Source organism: Haliotis asinina, chromosome 1 (assembly GCF_037392515.1).
Source record: "Haliotis asinina isolate JCU_RB_2024 chromosome 1, JCU_Hal_asi_v2, whole genome shotgun sequence".
Classification (NCBI taxonomy): Eukaryota; Metazoa; Mollusca; class Gastropoda; order Lepetellida; family Haliotidae; genus Haliotis; species Haliotis asinina.
The window spans coordinates 79561528-79581307 of NC_090280.1; the positions used below are offsets into that span (position 1 = coordinate 79561528).

The window sequence follows — 19780 nt, forward strand, 5'->3', positions numbered from 1 at the left end:
TAATAGCACCCACCTTGCTGCTTCCTGATTCTGAACCCGGTGGGGGAGCCTTGCTCATATTCACATTTGAAATACACCACACTCGCGACCACATTTCACAGAAGACCCATTTGACCACATAATTATTAACATTTAGAAATCCTCCAAAAGCATTCCTGATTGATGAATGTAAATGTAAGCGCGGAAAGTGATGAAGATTTAATTTTATTGTCTGAAATAAGTGAAACATCTGTGGTTAATATATATATATAAAATGACACGTTGGTGTAAATGTCAGGCTTTGAAAAACAGTCCTCTGATCCGAATCCATGTGCGTCATCTTTTTTCATCGACGCAACATACACAGGGATCTTTACATTAAATAGTCGATTTCCAAATAACAGAATCCGATGAGACCCCAGTCTCCAGTCAATATGTAATTAGCATGCACCCTCAACAAAACTCGGGAAAGCTGCACAGATCAGCAGTGACCTATCAATAATTTTCAGCTGTCCCTACAGAGAACAGACCATTTTGTCATTTACCGTTGCGTTAACCATCAATTCGGTTCACTTTGCGGTCAGTATCTGATAGCCACGTAAAGCAAAAGCGGTGAACTGTCATTTTTGTGTATACTTTGGTGTTAACATATATGGCCACCGGTGTTCGAATGTGAGTCCCATTTTTTAAATAAACTGTGTTTGTAAGAGTTATCTTTTCTTGATATAGCAGACGAAAACACCAATGTTAGGCTTGATTCGATTGGATAAAAATATCTTTTGACCAATGAAATCGGTTCTTTTATAGCGAACGTGTCAGATTCGGTCTTACGCCAAAATGTGCAATTTCGCAGTCTTTGCTATTTTACATATATGCTCTTCTGTCCTTCAGTAGAACATTTGAAAATATAATAACTGTGTGACAAAAGTAACAACATGAAGCTGATACACAGAGATATTGAGAAAAACGGCGAGGGGTGAGTTAAAAACTGATGAACATACAAAAACCGTCACTTGTGTCAACTGCTGTCTCATGTCTCTTGTAATTGTGTTACCTCTTATCATTGCAAGACGTGTATTTGAAATGCTTGTGTTTATGGTTTATGTCCCCTCAAAATGAATTTGAAATTCGATAAAATATCTATATTTCTCATTTATAATTAGTGTTACATATTCTAGTGTGTTTTAATATAGAAATGAACATTTGCAGAGTTCATTCCCAGAACTAATATTTGAAGCCATAGAAGTCAGACAGAATCAGTAGACACTGCCAATTCAATACAATCTAGGATGGCGTCACAAACAAAAGAGTGAAGTTACTAAATAGTCTTAAATATGGATCAAATATGGTTTGTCAAATGATATTGTGGACAATGTTTATTTCCACAATATCCAATTTTTTTCAGTCACACAGATGAAAGTTCTTGCATGTTGATGGTTTGTGTTTAGACAAAGTTGTTATTCATGACGATTGTTTCTTCACCATTCATAAACCCATAATACAAGGATATAATCCATATTTAATTATTATGTAACAGATGTATTTCAAATTTCAACTACAGTATTAGAGTAAAAAAATCTTCATTCAGAACAAAATAATAGAGCAGTAATAACCACTCCAGGCACCATTTACAAAATTATCTCCTTATACTTACCAGATTATTGGTGTATGATTATATTTACAAACTTATGTAAGACATAGAAAGACATTATGTTTTTCTATTTGACATCATAGTGAGTGAGTTGAATATTTAACGTCACATCAGCAATATTTCAGCCATATTGTGACGAGAACATATTTGACATTAAAACTGGAACATGTGGATAGTATATAAACTTTTCTTGAAGGACAGCTAGCATTTCTCAATGAGAATTAAAGCTAACCTGGAAAGTTAAAAGTAATAGTACCATTTGGATATTACAATATGAAAACAGGCTATACATTGCCAACAAGGAAGTAGACAACGAATCTAGGTACCATGGGGACTTAATGTACCTTTGCTACCAGTGTGGACCCTAGTTGGATTTACACCATCCCTCCAGCTGCTGGCAGTTGCAAGAAATATTGGCCAAAATTTAACAAATACCACTTTTAAGTGTCTTGCTAAGTTTAAATTGACTTGTTGTTGATGTTGGGATTATTGTACTCTCTCAGGAGAACAATAATTTTACAATACTTCAACCCTCTGGAGGGTACAGCCACTAACGAACTTCCAATTATAAAATTTTTATCTGTTTACAAATCAGTTAACAAATCAAAATCTTGTTAAAATGCATTAATTAAATGAGAACTTATATTAGCAAAAAAGATCCTTCATAGTTCATGATTTGAAATAGTTTATTACTTGTGATGGAATATTCAACACAGTCAAGCCTGACATGCTTAACCATATTTTTTCATCACAAGGGATACAAAATGGAGGATCCTTACCCATTAATAAGTAATCACGCAAACTAATCACAAGTAGATATTGCGTGGCCAATACAACATTGTCATATTATGACGTCTTTAAATCTGGACTTAATGCCCAAAGACATGTAACCAACATAGTTTTATTTCATTTAAATTATTGGTACCTACTGGCATGTCTCATGTTCTGCCTCAAATCATGGATGTAGGATCTAATAGCAGCTTTGTAATCAGAGTGCGGAATGAGATGTGGTGTCACAGATTTGTTGAGTGCTGCTTTGGTGGCAAGAGCGGCCATTTCTTTCTCAGATATGCCACGATGGCTGGGTAGCCAACAAAAGATGATGTTGCACTGACCAGTAGTAATGTCATGATGCAATTCAATAATTTCAATTAATAGTGGATGTTTACAAGAAAGATTTTAATAGCCAGTATGCACAAAAGAGAATCAGAAAAGATTATGTACTATTTATCTTTAGTGTGTCTTTGAATATATTTAAAAGCCATTAAGGCAGCATTTGCTTTAGTTGTAAAAATAGAGCTTGTGTCCAGTATTCTAGAAGAGATATTTTTGAAATTATTATATCCACAGCAGAAGCTACAAAAGAAATACTGTAAACTGTCTTATTTCCACGCCTTTAAATTTTCGCGAGTGGTGCTCACTAAACCTTTTCGCACCTTCTTTTTTTCGCGAGGTGTTGGTTGACAAATGTATTGACAAATGCAATACAGTATAAATACCTGAGATGTAGGCCTAATAGGTACTTTACATGACTACGGATTTCAAGCAGAATATTGATCGATAAATCTTTTATTCAGCCTTGAAAAAGACCGGGCACGTGACAAGCATGTGAATTTGTTACAGAGGGCGTCTCTGAATGTTTTCAACACAACACCCAGGTGCATGATGATTGAGTTGTTATAAAATAAACAGATTTGCGTAGTGATCTAAAAACCTAATTCTTCCTGACCGGGTGTTAGAGCAATGAAAATATAATTGTCCCCTCTCATGTGTTGTGATAGCTTACGTAAATTGTGAAAACATGAATCTCCAAAAACAGTAAATGTTGTTTGTCTTTTTCAAACATCAAAGGGTTCAGAAGTTACAGAAACTAGTTACTTATTAAATGTTGACAAAAAACCAAGTGAAATGTTAAACTGTATATAAGGGGTTGGCGAAAGACTAATCTCTTGTGACAACTATTAGTAAAAGTATCAGTAAGTGAAACGTGTTAATCCAGATTAGCCCAGTGGTGACACGTGAATGAGCAGTTTACACTTGTATTGTTTTTATGTTGTTGACTTATCTCATTAAAGTGAATGATATATCTATATTATCGCATGTTTTTATTCTCGCATCATGAAGTCTGACGCGAAAATCGCGAAAATTAAATGGTCACGAACATTTTAAACAAAAACAAATGTTAAACAAAAACAAAATTAATAAACCAAAGGTGGGACCAATATCTGTGTGTCTGTGTTTGTACAGTGTTGTTATTGTGTCTTATTACTGCCCTCTACCCATGAAGGTCCCTGGGTAGAATATTCCTTCAGCAACCCATGCTTGCCATAAAAGGCGACTATGCTTGTTGTAAGAGGCGACTAACAGGATCAGGTGGTCAGGCTTGCTGACTTGGTTGGCAAATGTCATCGGTTCCCAATTGCGCAGATCGATGCTCATGTTCTTGATCACTGGATTGTCTGGTCCAGACTCGATTATTTACAGACCGGCGCCATATAGCTGGAATATTGCCGAGTGTGGCGTAAATCTAAACTCACTCACTCGCTCACTGTTAGTGTTACTGCCTCATAAGTTTTGTGACCGGGTTTGTGATTACAACTTACAGGAGTTCAGTGTTCAGGGCAAGTGACTTTAAGATAGTAAAGTGTCCTGTTTTTTAGGACATGATCATGTTGATTTAATTATCAAAGTAAAAATCAACATGATGTTTGATGTTAATGTGTACTGGACTATTTATCGAGAAGTGATAAATAGCGAAGAAAGATAACTGTATGTTATTACCATTGCAAAATTTAATAGCTACATTTTGTGCAGATATGAAAAGAAATCTAAGTTTATTTGCAGTTTGAAACCGTAAGCGGAAATTATGTAGTAGCCCATGTACAAGTTACATACCATAATTTGATTGCACAAAATAGAAACTGACTTGTCCTGGGCACCGGGCAATGGGATTTTTTACCCCTAAATTATTATTGAATGATCAACATATTGTGAGCAATAACCAGCATTAGTGGCTAGCATGTTAACACTTTACTGTTGTTATTTCCCTTTAGGTCTGTAACCCTGATGCCAGAGGAGGCTGAAGACATGTGGCATGCTTATAACCTGGTTCAGGTGTCTGACTCACTGCGTGCAACCACCATCAGGTGATCTATAGTTCGTTAACATTAAATGCAGTTTCTAATTGCCGTCTCTTATGAAAGTAATAATGTATACCTTGGATTTGTCTGTTTATAGACCCGTGAAGGTCCCGGGGTAGAATAGGCCTTCAGCAACCCATGCTTGCCATAAAAGGTGACTATGCTTGTCGTAAGAGGCGACTAACGGGATCGGGTGGTCAGACTAGCTGACTTGGTTGACACATGTCATCGGTTCCCAATTGCGCAGATCGATGCTCATGTTGTTGATCACTGGATTGTCTGGTCCAGACTCGATTATTTACAGACCGTCGCCGTATAGCTGGAATATTGCTAAGTGCGACGTAAAACTAAACTCACTCACTCACTCACTCTGTTTGTTTATAACCACACTCAGCAATATTCCAGCTAAATGGCACAGTCTGTAAATAATGAAGTCTGGTCGTACAATCCAGTGACCAGCATCACAGTGTTCCCAAATAGCATCTGACCCTCTGACAAATCTGGCAGATTCACCAGTCCGAGACATAACGTGTACCAGTGGTCAGATAGAAATCACCAAGCCGCCAGCCCCAGAGTCTGACTGAATATTTCACAATGTCTTTGTGTGAAGTTGTTATTTGCGGCATGTGACACTTGTGTTTGCTGTTTAGAAATCATATGTTTGTTATCATATAATGTTTATAATTTCAATGCCAATTATAAGAAATGTCCAATCTGAAATGTTTGTTTAACTTTATTCAGTGGGTCGTCTGGATTTCAGTGGGTCAGACAGACATTTGAAACTTACAGGACCCAATGGTGTCCTGTTACTTTGAAACACCATCATGAACACTAGCATCATAAACATTGATCTATGCTATTTGGATAAATATACCTTAGACACATTTGCAAAAAAAATTCAGACTAATGATTGTATTACCAAACTCTAAAGACAGCTGTCAAATCCAGTTACACCTTTGACAAGTTAGTGGTAAGGTAGATTGAGATGTTAAAGTCCCTGTCAAAATGATGCTTTGAATCAATATCAAGGAACAGTACACTTATACCCTTCCACTGTTTTAGGAAAGTCCAGAATGAGTCTGCAACTGGAAGTGTGAGCGTCAACAAGGTGCGGACAACTCTCACTATCCAGGTGGAGGCTATTGACTTTGACACACAGGCTTGTGTGTTGCGGGTCAAGGGCAGGAACATCTCTGAGAACCAGTACGTCAGGGTGAGTGTAGTGGCAGGAACAAATGTGTGGAAAAGTATGTCATTCTAAGCAGTAATTTTGCTGTTTAATTCATTTGATAAATTGGCAAACTGTGGGCAGCTGTTTTGTGAAAAGCTAGACACATCTTTGCTGAATGAATCACTGTATTGTTTAGTCTAGACCAAATTATATAAAGGTTGGTGTTGAAGAGCCAGAATTATGCTGAATGCAACATTGAACAACCTCCAGTGAAACTAAATAACCTGTTCCATATCATTTGTCAACTATGGATTCATTGAACAACCTCCAGTGAAACTAAATAACCTGTTCCACATCATTTGTCAACTATGGATTTCCTTTCAGATGGGAGCCTACCACACCCTGGACCTGGAGCAGAACCGACAGTTTACTCTGGGCAAACATGAGTGGGACAGCGTCAGTATAGAGAGAATAGGTAACTTATCTTCACGATCACTATGCTTCTCTATAACCCACTGACATACATTTTACATGCCATTTTTGACAGATTTAATGTCACATGTTTGTTACAAATATATTTCATTTTTTAATAAATAATGCACATGTTGTCAGCTATCAGTTATTGAGAAGCCATTGTGTTATAATTTTTCTTTGACTTTTAATGTCACACTCAAGAAAATTGAAGCCATTCATAGCAATCTGTCAGTAAAAGTCTGGATCAAACAGTCTAGTGACTGACATCATGAGTGTCAATCTACGTGATTGGAATACCATGACTCCCACCGTCCAAATCCATGAGCCCCACCAATTCACCCCATGAGTGGCCTCTTGGGACAAACATTGGTGGCAGAAGGTAATAGCTTCATGAAGTTCGGTAACATGTAAAATACCATTCACCTATCACAAACATAGGATGTTGCCAGTGTGTTATCTTGACGACTCTGTAACAGAGAATGCCTGTGACCCGACTCAGCATGCTGACCTGGCAGCCGTGGTGATGCAGGAGGGACTCGCTCATGTGTGTCTGGTTACATCCAGTATGACACTGGTCAGGGCAAAGATTGAAGTCAACATCCCCAGGAAGAGGAAAGGGATGTGTGACCAACATACTAAGGTAATACAGCTTTCAGTGTAACCCATGAAGATCTGGGTTAAAATTGGTCTTCAGTAACCCATGACCTTTAGTAAGAGGAGACTAACAGGATTGGTGATGAGGCTAGCTGACTTTGTTGACACATTTCATCGTATCACAATTATGTATATCATTGCTCATGCTGTTGATCACTGGATTGTCTGGTCAGACTCGATTATTTACAGACCACCTGCATATAACTGTAATATTGCTGAGAGCAGCATAAAACTAACTCACATCTTTCGGTTGGGCAATCTGGTTACAGTTGAAGTAATGGGTACAAGCATGTCCAGGCTTTGTGTTTTCCTTTGGGATATTGACAATATTGATAACACATGCTCACATTTAAAAACGGTGCATATTTAAGCAAGCCAGAATAGTATTTTAGATCATCATGTTTTGCGATATAGGTTTGTATGTATCGTGCTGTTGGTAAGGGTTCACTTTGGACATTTCATGTCTTATTTTACCATTATTTGTTGAGCAGATGCAGCCATTTATGAAACTGATAATGCACTTTTCAGTGAGAAAAGGCCTTGACTATGTTTGTCTTAATTCAGCTTCAACTGTACTTTGATTACAGATGTTTTTAATGAAGTTATTCATGATTCTGCAGAATTTGATGAACAAATATTGTTTGCTTGAAATAATTTTTATTTTAATATTTTTTCTAGGGTCTTAACAGGTTTTATGACCAGATTGTTCAAGCAATATTGAGACACGTCAATTTTGACAGTAAGTGATAAACATTTTGTATATTATTTGTTATCTGATGATGAGAGAACCTTTTGAGAGTTTTTTTTAACAAATAATAAAGAATTCTGACTTCAACTTTTGTTCCTGGACCCAAACTCAAGAAATAATTAATATGAAATAAGCAACGTTTTTGAATTAACATTCTAGTAACTGATTTTGTTCTTGTCTTTCAGTTGTGAAATGTGTGCTCATAGCCAGTCCTGGTTTCGTTAAGGTTGGTGTCAACAAGATAAATCATAAAATCTTATGAAGTACATGTACAGATAAATGGACACTCCATTACGGAGTAGGTCCAGTCCATTACTGAGTATGAGTTTGAATTCAGTCTGTCCGAGATGAGAGGGACAGATTTTTTCTCGAAAATTTTTATGGATAAGGAAACCAAATTTGCTATGTGTTTTCAAAACACAAATGCCTTGATGAAGTTCAAAAACAGAAACTGTTTCTTTTCTTTACAGAGTTATGGCCCTTGTCATACGCTACTTGACTTCATGCACATTATCCCCATATTGAACAGAGTCTCTCAGTAACCATGATAGATGGGGAAACCAAATGTGATATGTATTCAGGACATGAATGTTGTGGTGGCGTTATAAAAACAGTAACCAGATAGGAATAAAACAATTTGACGTGGATATTGATATACATGTCTTCTTGTTGCTATTTATTTCTGTGTCATAAGTGAATTATTGCTGTTGTTTTCAGTTGCTATGTTACTATTGTAGTATAGGTTGATTGGTACTGTTGTTGTCCGTCACTGGTTGTATACACTGCGGTGATTTAGGTGGAATACTGCTGATATTCTTGGCTGTTACGCATGCTGTAGAGATACAGATCAGATATTGCTTACTGTGAAGTTGAAAGAACATTGACACACGAGATTCATGTATTCATTTGTTTGCTTCAGGATCAGTTCTATGAGTACATGACAGCTACAGCTGTAAAGAATGACTACAAGGTGCTGATTGACAATAAGTCCAAGTTTGTCCTTGTACACTCATCATCGGGATTCAAACATTCGCTGAAAGGTAAGCAGGAATCTTTACTTGTTTACTTGCTTGACAAATAAGTATCAAAAGTTGCTCTTAATTCAAATTCATTATTCACATTCTTCATTGTTCATAACTTAAAGGACAAAGCTTACTATTAGAAAGGGAAAGGAGTTCTCACAAGGGATTTTAGGTTCATTTAAACTCAGTTTCAGAACAGGTGCTTGTTCAATCTCATGACCCATCACATGATAATGAATTATGAATAGCAATATAGGATTTGCCATGTTGCAGTTGAAAGTCCTGTAACACCTTTAACAACTTATTGACTGGTCAATATGGACTACTGTTAACTTCCTTGCTATAGACATGCAATATGATTATTGTAAGTTAATATAATTGTTGATTTATGATATTTCAGATGTTTCTATTAAAATATGAAACGATTATTCTCAGTGAATATTACCAGATATTAGTTTCATCAAATTATGTACAGAAAATGTATACAAGAACCTTTTGTTTTGTGTACAGACTTTTCCAATTGAATGTCAAGTGAGTTATTCTTATCTGAATTTTCTCTTTAATTCACCTAGTTCTGCTTCTTTCAGAGGTGTTGTCAGACTCAACAGTGACCTCCAAGCTTGCTGACACTAAGGCCGCAGGGGAAGTGAAGGCACTGGAGGACTTCTATCAAATGCTGCAGTCTGATCCCAACAGAGCATACTATGGGTAGGTCTCCTTCTATCAGATGCTGCAGTCTGATCCCAACAGAACGTACTCTGGGTAGGTCTCCTTCTATCAGATGCTGCAGTCTGATCCCAACAGAGTGTACTATGGGTAGGTCTCCTTCTATCAGATGCTGCAGTCTGATCCCAACAGAACGTACTCTGGGTAGGTCTCCTTCTATCAGATGCTGCAGTCTGATCCCAACAGAGTGTACTATGGGTAGGTCTCCTTCTATCAGATGCTGCAGTCTGATCCCAACAGAGCATACTATGGGTAGGTCTCCTTCTATCAGATGCTGCAGTCTGATCCCAACAGAACGTACTCTGGGTAGGTCTCATAGGATGGAGAGTAACATCATCAACTGCTTGCCCCTTGCTTAGTTTGTTTGTTCATTGACGTAGGAATATTCCAGCTATTATATGGTAGCAGCAGGTAGATAATCAAGTCTTGACTAGATGTTGTGTCTGTATGTAGGCTAGTTGTCAGCCAAGTCGCCAACTCTGACAAAACGATCTTAGCGCTATGGCCATCTTTTGTCTATGTTAGAGTAATAGAATTACAAGTCTGTATGTTGGTGTAAGATGCGAGTAATCAACCAAGTCTTCGAGGCTGGCCACTCATGGGTTGTTGCACAAAGCAATCTTAGTCAGAGTGAGAGTAATGGGTACAGTCTTAGAGGTAAGACCGCTTGTGACGTCAAGTCTTTGTGTTGGTGTACGATGCGAGATATCGACCAAGTCACTGATCAATATTGGCTGTTAAGAACCCCAAAACACTAAAAAGGGGTTTGAGTGGGACTGAAATTACTGGAGTCTGTGGCTCCATTACAGTGCTGCATTGTCACACCACCCCAAGATATACAACTTTAATACATTCGTCATGGTTTATCTGTCATTTTAAGCTTCCACTCTGCGATGGAACCAAAATACATGATGTGGTTCAAAACAGTGGTAAACACATTTCAACCAATACATGGCAACTCTCACACCTTTTGCTTGAGACTCACACATTTATTATTCTTACCGTCTTTTACAACAAAACAGATAAATCCCACAGCAAACTGTGTTCATATTAAAACTGAAAATACAAGTCTGTTAAAAATCACACAAATAGATGTGAAATTATCGTTTTCATGTACTTTTCTGAGGAGGGAAGTTGCAAAAAAGTGTTGCCTTCGGGGGTGGGGGCTGGGCCTCAGGACCAGGTCGAAGAGGACAGCATCTCAAGCTTTTTTCTGTGTGGGGATTGGAAGCTCTGCCTTACTCAGCCTGTATTGAATCAGAATGATTCAGTTGTGGCTTCTTAAACAGTGAGGGATTTTACCTTGCTATAATATCCTGTAATGAATGTAAACGGATGAGGGCAGTTGCAATATTTTGCTTATGTGCCACTTGATTTTAAATAACCCTTTGTTGGTGTTTTGTTGTGTTATGTCACCCTCAGCAATATTACAGCCGTAATGGCAGTGTTCTGTAAATAATTTGAGTCTGGACCAGATAATCCAGTGACCAACAACATGAGCTTCGATCTACACAACTGAAATATGACATGTTAGTATCATGTTAGTAAGCCTGTCCACCCAATTCCTTTAATCACCTTTTACAACGTGCATGGTTGCTGAAGACCAAAAATGACAGCCCTCTTTTGTCTGTTTGAATTCTAGAGTGAAGCATGTGGAGAAGGCTGCAGATTTACAGGCCATCGAGATGTTGATGGTGTCTGACGAGCTCTTTAGGTAAGATTGAGTAAGCAAATGAGTTTAGTTTTACACTGCTTTTACCTGCATTTCAGCAATAAGTTATCAGAAGCCAGAAATGGTCTTCACACATTGCATTGTTCCATGTGGTGAATCAAGCCGAGTCGTCGGTGTGATGAGTGAACACTTTTAACCACTAAGCGACCCCACTGTCTCCAGTGCTGAATTTCTCTCCAAGGATTCACAAAAAAACACTCCCTCTCACACTCACTAAGATATGTTGTTGGTAGCAGCTAATATTGTAGATGAGACCATGACCAGGGAAACAACCTAACAAATCTCAATGAAACGAGTGAAACAGTTGTTTCATGTTACCAGGTCTTTGGTTAAAAAACTAGTGTTTTGGGTAGACCATTGTAATCAGCAAAAATTGTGTCTTAAGAAATAGCACTCTACAAGTCATCCTCTATCCCACATATTAGGTTCCCGATCCCCATCCTGACCATTATATAACCAAATTCCCACATATAACTTCTTGTCCACAGGTCCAATGACATACAACAGCGGAGACGCTATGTGAATCTGGTGGACAAAGTGCGTGACAATGGGGGAGATGTCAGGATATTCTCCAGCTTGCATGTGTCTGGAGAGCGTAAGTATATGCATTTGTTGTCTATTATTCTGTAGGGCACCCAAGGCAAATATTTCCTGTTCTCTCTGTCTTCAGTGATCCCAAGTGAGGGGACTAGGTGAAGAACAGGTTGTCCCCATCAGGAGCTACTGTAGCACTACGAGTGTTGAACCTCCTATACTGTAACATTGACTTAGGACAGTTGTGGGTTGCAGGAACTTTCTGAAATGGGGCCCAGCGTGGATCATTGCTGATCTAAGGCATTGGTTTGCCTTGCTTTCTCTTGTCTACTTACACCTTGTTGCTTGAATATTGGTTACTTTGACATTAACCAGTATTGAGATTCTCTGTTCTTGCTCCGATTATTACTTCAGCAAGGAAATATTGAATTATGTTTGATATTCCTATTAACTTTGTTTATAAGGCCTGAGTCTATGACCAGACGTTTCTCATTTGAAAACAAACCTGCTTATTCTGAAATCAGAAGAGAAAATATATCTTAATATCTTATATATACTTCTTAACTGACTTTCATTAACACATGCTTGTCATAAGAGGAGACTAAGGGTAGTCTTGCTGACTTGATTGACACATGTAATCATATCCCAGTTGCATCAATTGATGCTCATGCTGTTGATGACTGGATTGTCTGGTCCAGACTCAATTATTTACAGGCCTCCACCATATAGCTGGAATATTGCGGCATTAAACGAGTGTGGCATTAAACGTACTAACTAGCTTACCTACTTCTTTTAACAGTTTTCTAATCATTTTCCTCCATCAGAGCTTGGCCAGCTGTCCGGTGTGTGTGCAATCTTGCGCTACCCCATGCCTGATGACGAAGACGATTCTGAGGAGGACTAACCTTATGTTATGAATGTGAATACAAGCTGATCTGTGATGAGGACATGTCTCTCCAGGGTGGATCATCTGGGCTCTCAGGTCCTGGTTCTGCCTGCGTTGTCCAAGTGGTGTCTGAGAGTCTCTTGACATTGTCAGGGTGGCCAGTGGGGTTGTCAGAGGCCCTTGATCCTGTTAAGGTGGTCAATGCCGTTTTCAGGGTGGCTAATGATTCTGCTAGTTCGGCTCAGGCTGTAGCCAGTGTGAATCAGGATGCTGCTAGACTGGATTGTCCAAGTGGCCGTTGAGACTGACACATTGACACATGTTTACTAACAGAGTCCTTAATGCCTATCAGAGCTAAGTGTTCTTTAAAAGGGATATGTAACTTGCATCAGGTATAGCACAGGAAAACTAGGTGCAGTTTTGAGACTTCAGGATCTTTTGTGTATAATCAACACCATCTGCACTTGTACGTTTTAGTGCATGTGTCTTACACAAATCGTCAAGACTTTTTTCTGTTGCGTGACGTAACTGTCTGACTATTCATTCTCTTTTTTTCTTTTATGAACCATTTTCAAATCAGTTTAGTTGATGTGGTTTTTGCGATAGACTTTAATTTTTATAGGTAAGGAGACTTGCAGATTTCTACAGCTCCTAATCTGTTTGTCTAGAAACTAACAAGCAGCTGAAGTGGGCATAGTGAAATCATACTTTTATTTCCACTTAAAGATCACATTAAATCATCATATCCCCTCCATGCCACAGTATAATACATTGAAAGGACAGCAAACTGTCTATATATTTTAGTCAAAATGCATATGATCAACAGTGTAATCAAAAGACTCAAATCAGTGGTACCTTTCAGTGTGTTATAAAAGTAGGTTACTGTATTAAGTCTTCTTGATATCTCCAGGATATGTGTTCCAATAAATGTCCACTGTACCCTCGATGCATCTACTGGTATGTTTTGGCATGATAATTTTATCACCTCCATTTGCTTGACATTCTCACAGTAGCCAATCAGTTAAGCCGCCGTTGCAACCTAGCTTGCCAGTGTCCACAAAGATAACAGTCACAGCTGGAAGGTTTGTTCAGAGTGCGACTCAGATTTATGAGGAAAATCATTAAAGGAAAATGGCAGGTCTGCAACTTTTAAAAAGATATAGGAACGAAGAAGAAGTTTAATTGGTCAGATAATCTAAGAAGCATTCAACTTCCCAGTGTAGACACCCATTTGGATAAAATGCCAGCCAAGGAAGGTTATAAATAGAGCTGTAGTGACATCCAAGGTATAGAGGAGATTTATCAGGATGTATACCCTGGAGATGTCAAGGATGTGTGTTAAGAAACACTGGAAACAAATCACAGTGGTGGGGGATGTCCAAAATGTTGGTGTTCAGGACTTGAAGTAATGCTGTCTCTGAATGTTGACACTGAGTGGTGAGCCCAGCCTGGAAGTCTGTCTTTAGTGAGTTTGTGAATGCTTATAAGTTATTGCCATTGAGTGACTGAACGAGTGTGTTTTACCTCCAGACAATTTATAGTGTGTGATGAATATGAGTGGTTGGGAAAACAGTTTAAGGAATGGTATGGATTACATCCCCTTATTACATGTTAACCAAGGGTGACCTTAAAGTTATGTTTGTTCCTGGTTCTTTCGATGTCAAGAGCATGCATGTCAACTGAAAATAACTTGTTGCTACTTTTTAAATACTTATACATGCACTTTATGGCTCAGAGCCCGGTGCTTGTTATCGGATGGACAGAAATTCACACAAGTCTTTTAGAGTAATAAGCCGTGAAGGTCATTTAGCCAATAAAAAGTATGTGTTTCCAGTTCTTGACAGACCTTATTCTGGAGCCCTTAAAGTGAAGCCCCAAACTAGTTATTCCTCACAATATGGAGATCAATGATCGAAGCTCAACAATTGATCAGTAATCGATGGTAGTCATTAACAGCACCACTGAACTGAAGTGAGCAATAACAGAACACAGGTTTAGCATTGTGCAAAATGGACTTGCTGTGTTCAAGACAGCTATTGACTGTAAACAGGAGAGGCCTCTATAACATTATGTGGCTTTCATATATCTCCTCTGACCATAGTACAGTGATAAACCAATCAGTATCTCTTTTTGCACAAAAAAGACCCCAAACTGCTCTGTAAGTCCTGGCTGGAAATATGTTTTTCAGAGAATTCAAATGCCAAGGGAGAGAGAAAATAACCTTAGTCTGGTTTGGCTGTAAATGGAAACATATATTTTTTACCCAAACTGACTGTCATGATGATATTTTGTTCCCCACTAGCCTATTGCTGATGTCATATATTTACATTGTATGAACCATGGCAAGGTGTCTTTACTACAGATGATGTTATTGTTACAAAACACATGAATTGTTACGTGCTGTGAAGGGTTACAGATGTTTAGTTCACTTTTCATTAAGTGAAAAGATTTTGTTATTTCTGTTTGTTATCACCATGCCTCTGATTATCACAATTTGGATTGCCCAGAAATGTATTATGCCTAAACTTGGAATATGTGAACTATTCTGCCCTGAATAGAGGACCTCTGCCAGAGGAAGGTCCCCAGTGCAGGGGCCCTTGTTTCAGCAGTCTGGTCCTGGGCACCACTTATAAGAGGTGACTGATTTGGTTTTTAGTATCTGGCTCTGTGATTGGTTCATTGTGTGTCATGTTACCATGGAATATCAACCACTAGTTTGTCTGGCATATGTTCCATTAATATATTCCTGGGTAGCTGGAATATTGCTGACTATAGCATGAAACAATGACCAAGAATTAGGGGCTCATACTGTAGAACACATTTTCATCATCATGTGGGGTGGGTTACTATTATCATACATGTAGTACATCAGTATCCCCTTCACATGTGCTGACAGGTCACACTGATGCTGTCATACAGTAAGTCAGGAATACAGAGTGATGAGGATTGTAAGGGTTAAATGATGGAAATAAGTAGGAAATTGTTTTTGAAAACTTGAGTACTTTTGACATAACAAGTCAATGTATGCACTTGCGAAGTAGCAAGCTGCAATGGCAAAACAGATTCTTACCCGGTTGTATGATTTGTTATAAACATATGTTCTCAGTATTTCTGGTAGGAGAATCCGGTCCTTATTTGTTCCTTGTCTATTAGCTTGATCTTCCAGAAATGTTTCTCAGTACAATTGCAGACATTATGCTGATGTTGATATACAGTTATTTGGGTATGTTGACAATAATGTCCCATCCAGGACCTTGAAGACCATTTAAATAAATTTTTGAGATGCAGCAAATGTTATACACTTACTTTGAATTTACATCATGATTTAAGATTGTTCATCGTTTCAGATGTACTAATTTTCTGTTCTTACAATTGTTTCTTCACATGCGATCTTTCCTTTGTTATCAGTTCTATATAACAGAATCATTAAAAAAACACAAGAATATTTCATAGTGTGCTATTTGTTTATGCTTATGGAAAACCATTAGAAAAATATATACCAGAGACTTCTGGTAACCCATAGTGAAACAAAATGAACTCTGTGGGTGAGATTTTATTATGGCATTGCTGGTTTCATGTACATATGTTGTTTGAAACAACAGGCAGTACTGAGGGAAACCATTGGGTCGATGTTTACATGGCACGGTTACATGGCTGGTCACATGGTCTGAAACAAGCAGCAATAGTTGTGAGGAAAACCTTTGCTGTCTTTTGGCCTCATCAACAACCAGGACATTACAGCAATATAACTGTGATGAACATCACACATACAACCCATGCAGGGAATCGAACCTGCCTGTAGCAGAACACACTGAATCGCCTGTACCAGAAAATAAAGACTCATCTGTACTGGAACATACTTAATCATCAGTGCCAGAACATAAGGAATCGTCTGAACCAGAACATACTGAATCGTCTGCACCAGAACACGCTTGTTCTCCTTCGAAAGAACACACAGAATGGCTTGCTCCAGAATACACTAGTCCTCCTGCACCAGAACATACTGAATCGCCTGCACCAGAACAAACTTAATCGACTGCTCCAGAAGATACCGAATCATCTGAACCAGAACACAGAATCGCCTGCACCAGAACATACTGCATCGACTGCTCTACAACATACTGAATCGCCTGCACCAGAACATACCGAACATCTGAACCAGAACACAGAATCGTCTGCACCAGAACATACAGAATTGTCTGCACCAGAACATACTGAATCAGCTCCTCCAGAACATACCACATCATCTGAACCAGAACACAGAATCGTCTGCACCAGAACATACTGAATCGGCGGCATCAGAACATACAGAATTGCCTCCAACAGAACATACCGAATCATCTGGACCAGAACATACTGAATCGCCTGCACCAGAACAACCTGAATCGTCTGCACCAGAACATAACGAATCATCTGAACCAGACCACACAATCGCCTGTACCAGAACAAACTTAATCGCCTGCTCCAAAACGCACTGAATCGCCTGCTCCAGAACATACTGCATCACCTGCACCAGACCATACCGAACATCTGAACCAGAACACACTGAATCGCCTGCTTCAGAACATACTGCATCGCCTGCCCCAGAACATACCGAACATCTAAACCAGAACACAGAATCGTCTGCACCAGAACATACTGAATCGCCTGCTCCAGAACATACCTAACATCTGAACCAGAACACAGAATCGTCTGCACCAGAACATACTGAATCGCCTGCACCAGAACATACTGAATTGCCTGCACCAGAACATACCGAATCATCTGAACCAGAACACAGAATCGTCTGCTCCAGGACATTCTGGTCATCTAAATCAGAACATACTGAAGCGTCAAACATTTAGGGCAATGGTTTCGAAGCAATGGTGAATGGAATACGCAAATAAAATATCCTGTTGAAAAACCTAGTCCTATGATAAACTGCTGACAGAGTCTTAAATATAAACTAAACAGAAACTGCATAGAAATACTGTATAAATTATTCATCCTTCCTATCTTTAACTCCAATGACTTCATTTGGGATAAAATGCACCCAAGAGCATTGATTAGTTACAGAAAAAGGTACACCTTGATGCTCTTCGTACTATGGGTGAGATACCGCCAGGGGTACCAGTCATAAACAGTATGCGTAGAAACGAGGATAACACTCTTTGAAATGGGGAGAAATATAAGCTGTGTATATTTCATCAGATGATACTTGGCTTAACACCAACGTACTTAACACGATAAGCTCCACATAACATGAGCCACAGATCTCACTACTCCCTTCGTTTTGCCAAGTACGAGTATTCGGACAAAAAAAAGTCCAGAACAACACTTTAAACATTTTCTCTTCTCTTTAGTCGTACAAGCCTGGAATAATCCCGAGGAATCTTTTACATCGGTAGAATCATCGTCTAAATTTAAATTATATCCTACTAATCACACAAAAAGGATTTTACTTTAGCGCGTGCTTCTGTCCCATATCAGACCAGGGATAATCTACAACACCTATATATAGGCTCCCTGGTCAGACATAACCAGTACTTCTACCGCACCGTTGACGAAATATTGTATGGCAAAGATAAATTATCCAATACTGATAACTCATTTTGTTAATTTAGAAATGTGTTTCAATGAATAATATATATCCTGTTTGCACTCTCTTACTTTTGTTTAATTTGTTGAAGTTGTTTCCTCTCGAGCGATGCATTAATGTAGGCATAGTTCGGCCTGTTTGCAATCCTTTTTGTTCGGCCTTTGGCATCTTTCTGGAGTATTGCCTTATTTTGGAATAAATAATGTGTAAACCAAACTGAATCGTTAGGACCAGATATCACTGAATCGTTAGGGCCAAATCTCACTGAATCGTCTGGGCCAGATCTTACTGAATCGTCTGGACCAGATCTCACTGAATCGTCTGGACCAGATCTCACTGAATCGTCTGGGACAGTGGGTTGCCACACATGCATGCAAATTGTATAGAGGGGAGGGGGATTTATCTCAGCACCTGTCATTTTTAACACTCATATAGCCATTTGTGTCCATATCTTGACTAGACGTTTTATCTGTAATATCAATTTGACCCATGTTTTAGATAAACACGTGGTGCCTTCAAAAGTGAATATCACGTGCAATACGTGTACCCGCCATTAAGCGAATGTTCAGTAAACTGTTCTTACACCTCGATATTTACAAAAATAATTGATTTCGTTGTTGATAGGAAAGTATATCTCTCCTTAACAGACCACCACGAGTTTATTATCTAAACATACTGCTAGCCACTTGGCTATGGGATGCACTTTCCAATCACTGTCGGCAGAGTAGACGCATTTATTATCTAAACATACTGCAAGCCGCTTGCAGTATAATAATAATAATCTTTAGCGGGTGGTGAGTGTTCTGTCACGGCGACACGGCTTAGTTGAATGTTGGGCATACTTACCTAATATATTTTTTTATTTCACCTAATATATATTTTTTATTTCACGAAACACTAAGTCACGTCAAATGTTATATGGTGCCGTTTTCGCCAGAAAAGTTGTAGGCGTTTTCGCCAAGGTGTCCATTATGTCCAAATGGTGCCGTTTTCACCATGTGCCGTTTTGCTGTGGTGACGTTTTAGCCTGAATCCACCACGAGTGACAACTCCAAGGGAGAATACAGCCCTTCTCATTGTCACAAGTCTTCATCGCCATTTAGTTATTCCTTGAGTGTCAGTTTATCCAGATGGTGAGATATAATTGTGGTTGTATGGGTTCCCTTGTTGTGGTTAACGGTAAAATATTGATGCTATGAAAAATATGGGTAGTTGCGATTCCTTTCTCCTTGTGTATAGTTTATCAAATTCTTGCTGAATGTTTCATTCATAACACGCCTTTGCCCAAAGCTTTAGTGGTATTTAGTACATCTTTAGTGGTAGTCAGTGCAGATTTAGTGGTAACCAGTGTCCAAACTCTGAAAGAGAACGATACTAATAGTTCGAACCAATTCAACAATAGTTTGGCAAATCTGCATAAGGTAAAATAAAAACATTCTCTGGTATCGTTCCCTTTAACTAAAGAAAAATTATTTTTGCCATTTC

The 19780-nt window shown here is 38.6% G+C and overlaps 1 protein-coding gene across 1 annotated transcript; it reads left to right on the top strand.

Moving 5' to 3' along the window:
* The first annotated feature begins 787 nt into the window (after nucleotides 1–787).
* On the top strand, nucleotides 788–16162 carry LOC137273639 (protein pelota-like). Its single transcript, XM_067806447.1, has 12 exons — nucleotides 788–955; nucleotides 4684–4776; nucleotides 5833–5983; nucleotides 6326–6416; nucleotides 6892–7055; nucleotides 7748–7808; nucleotides 8003–8043; nucleotides 8737–8857; nucleotides 9427–9547; nucleotides 11208–11279; nucleotides 11786–11892; nucleotides 12656–16162. Exons 1-12 carry the CDS (start codon nucleotides 915–917, stop codon nucleotides 12733–12735), a joined length of 1143 nt encoding a protein of 380 aa, XP_067662548.1. The 5' UTR covers nucleotides 788–914; the 3' UTR covers nucleotides 12736–16162.
* Nucleotides 16163–19780: the final 3618 nt, after the last annotated feature.

Coding starts and splice junctions, on each gene's coding strand:
- LOC137273639 (XM_067806447.1), top strand. CDS start 915: ATGAAGCTGATACACAGAGATATTGAGAAAAACGGCGAGGG. Junction 7,809..8,002: donor GAGACACGTCAATTTTGACA/GTAAGTGATAAA, acceptor CTTGTCTTTCAG/TTGTGAAATGTGTGCTCATA. Junction 9,548..11,207: donor CCCAACAGAGCATACTATGG/GTAGGTCTCCTT, acceptor TTTGAATTCTAG/AGTGAAGCATGTGGAGAAGG.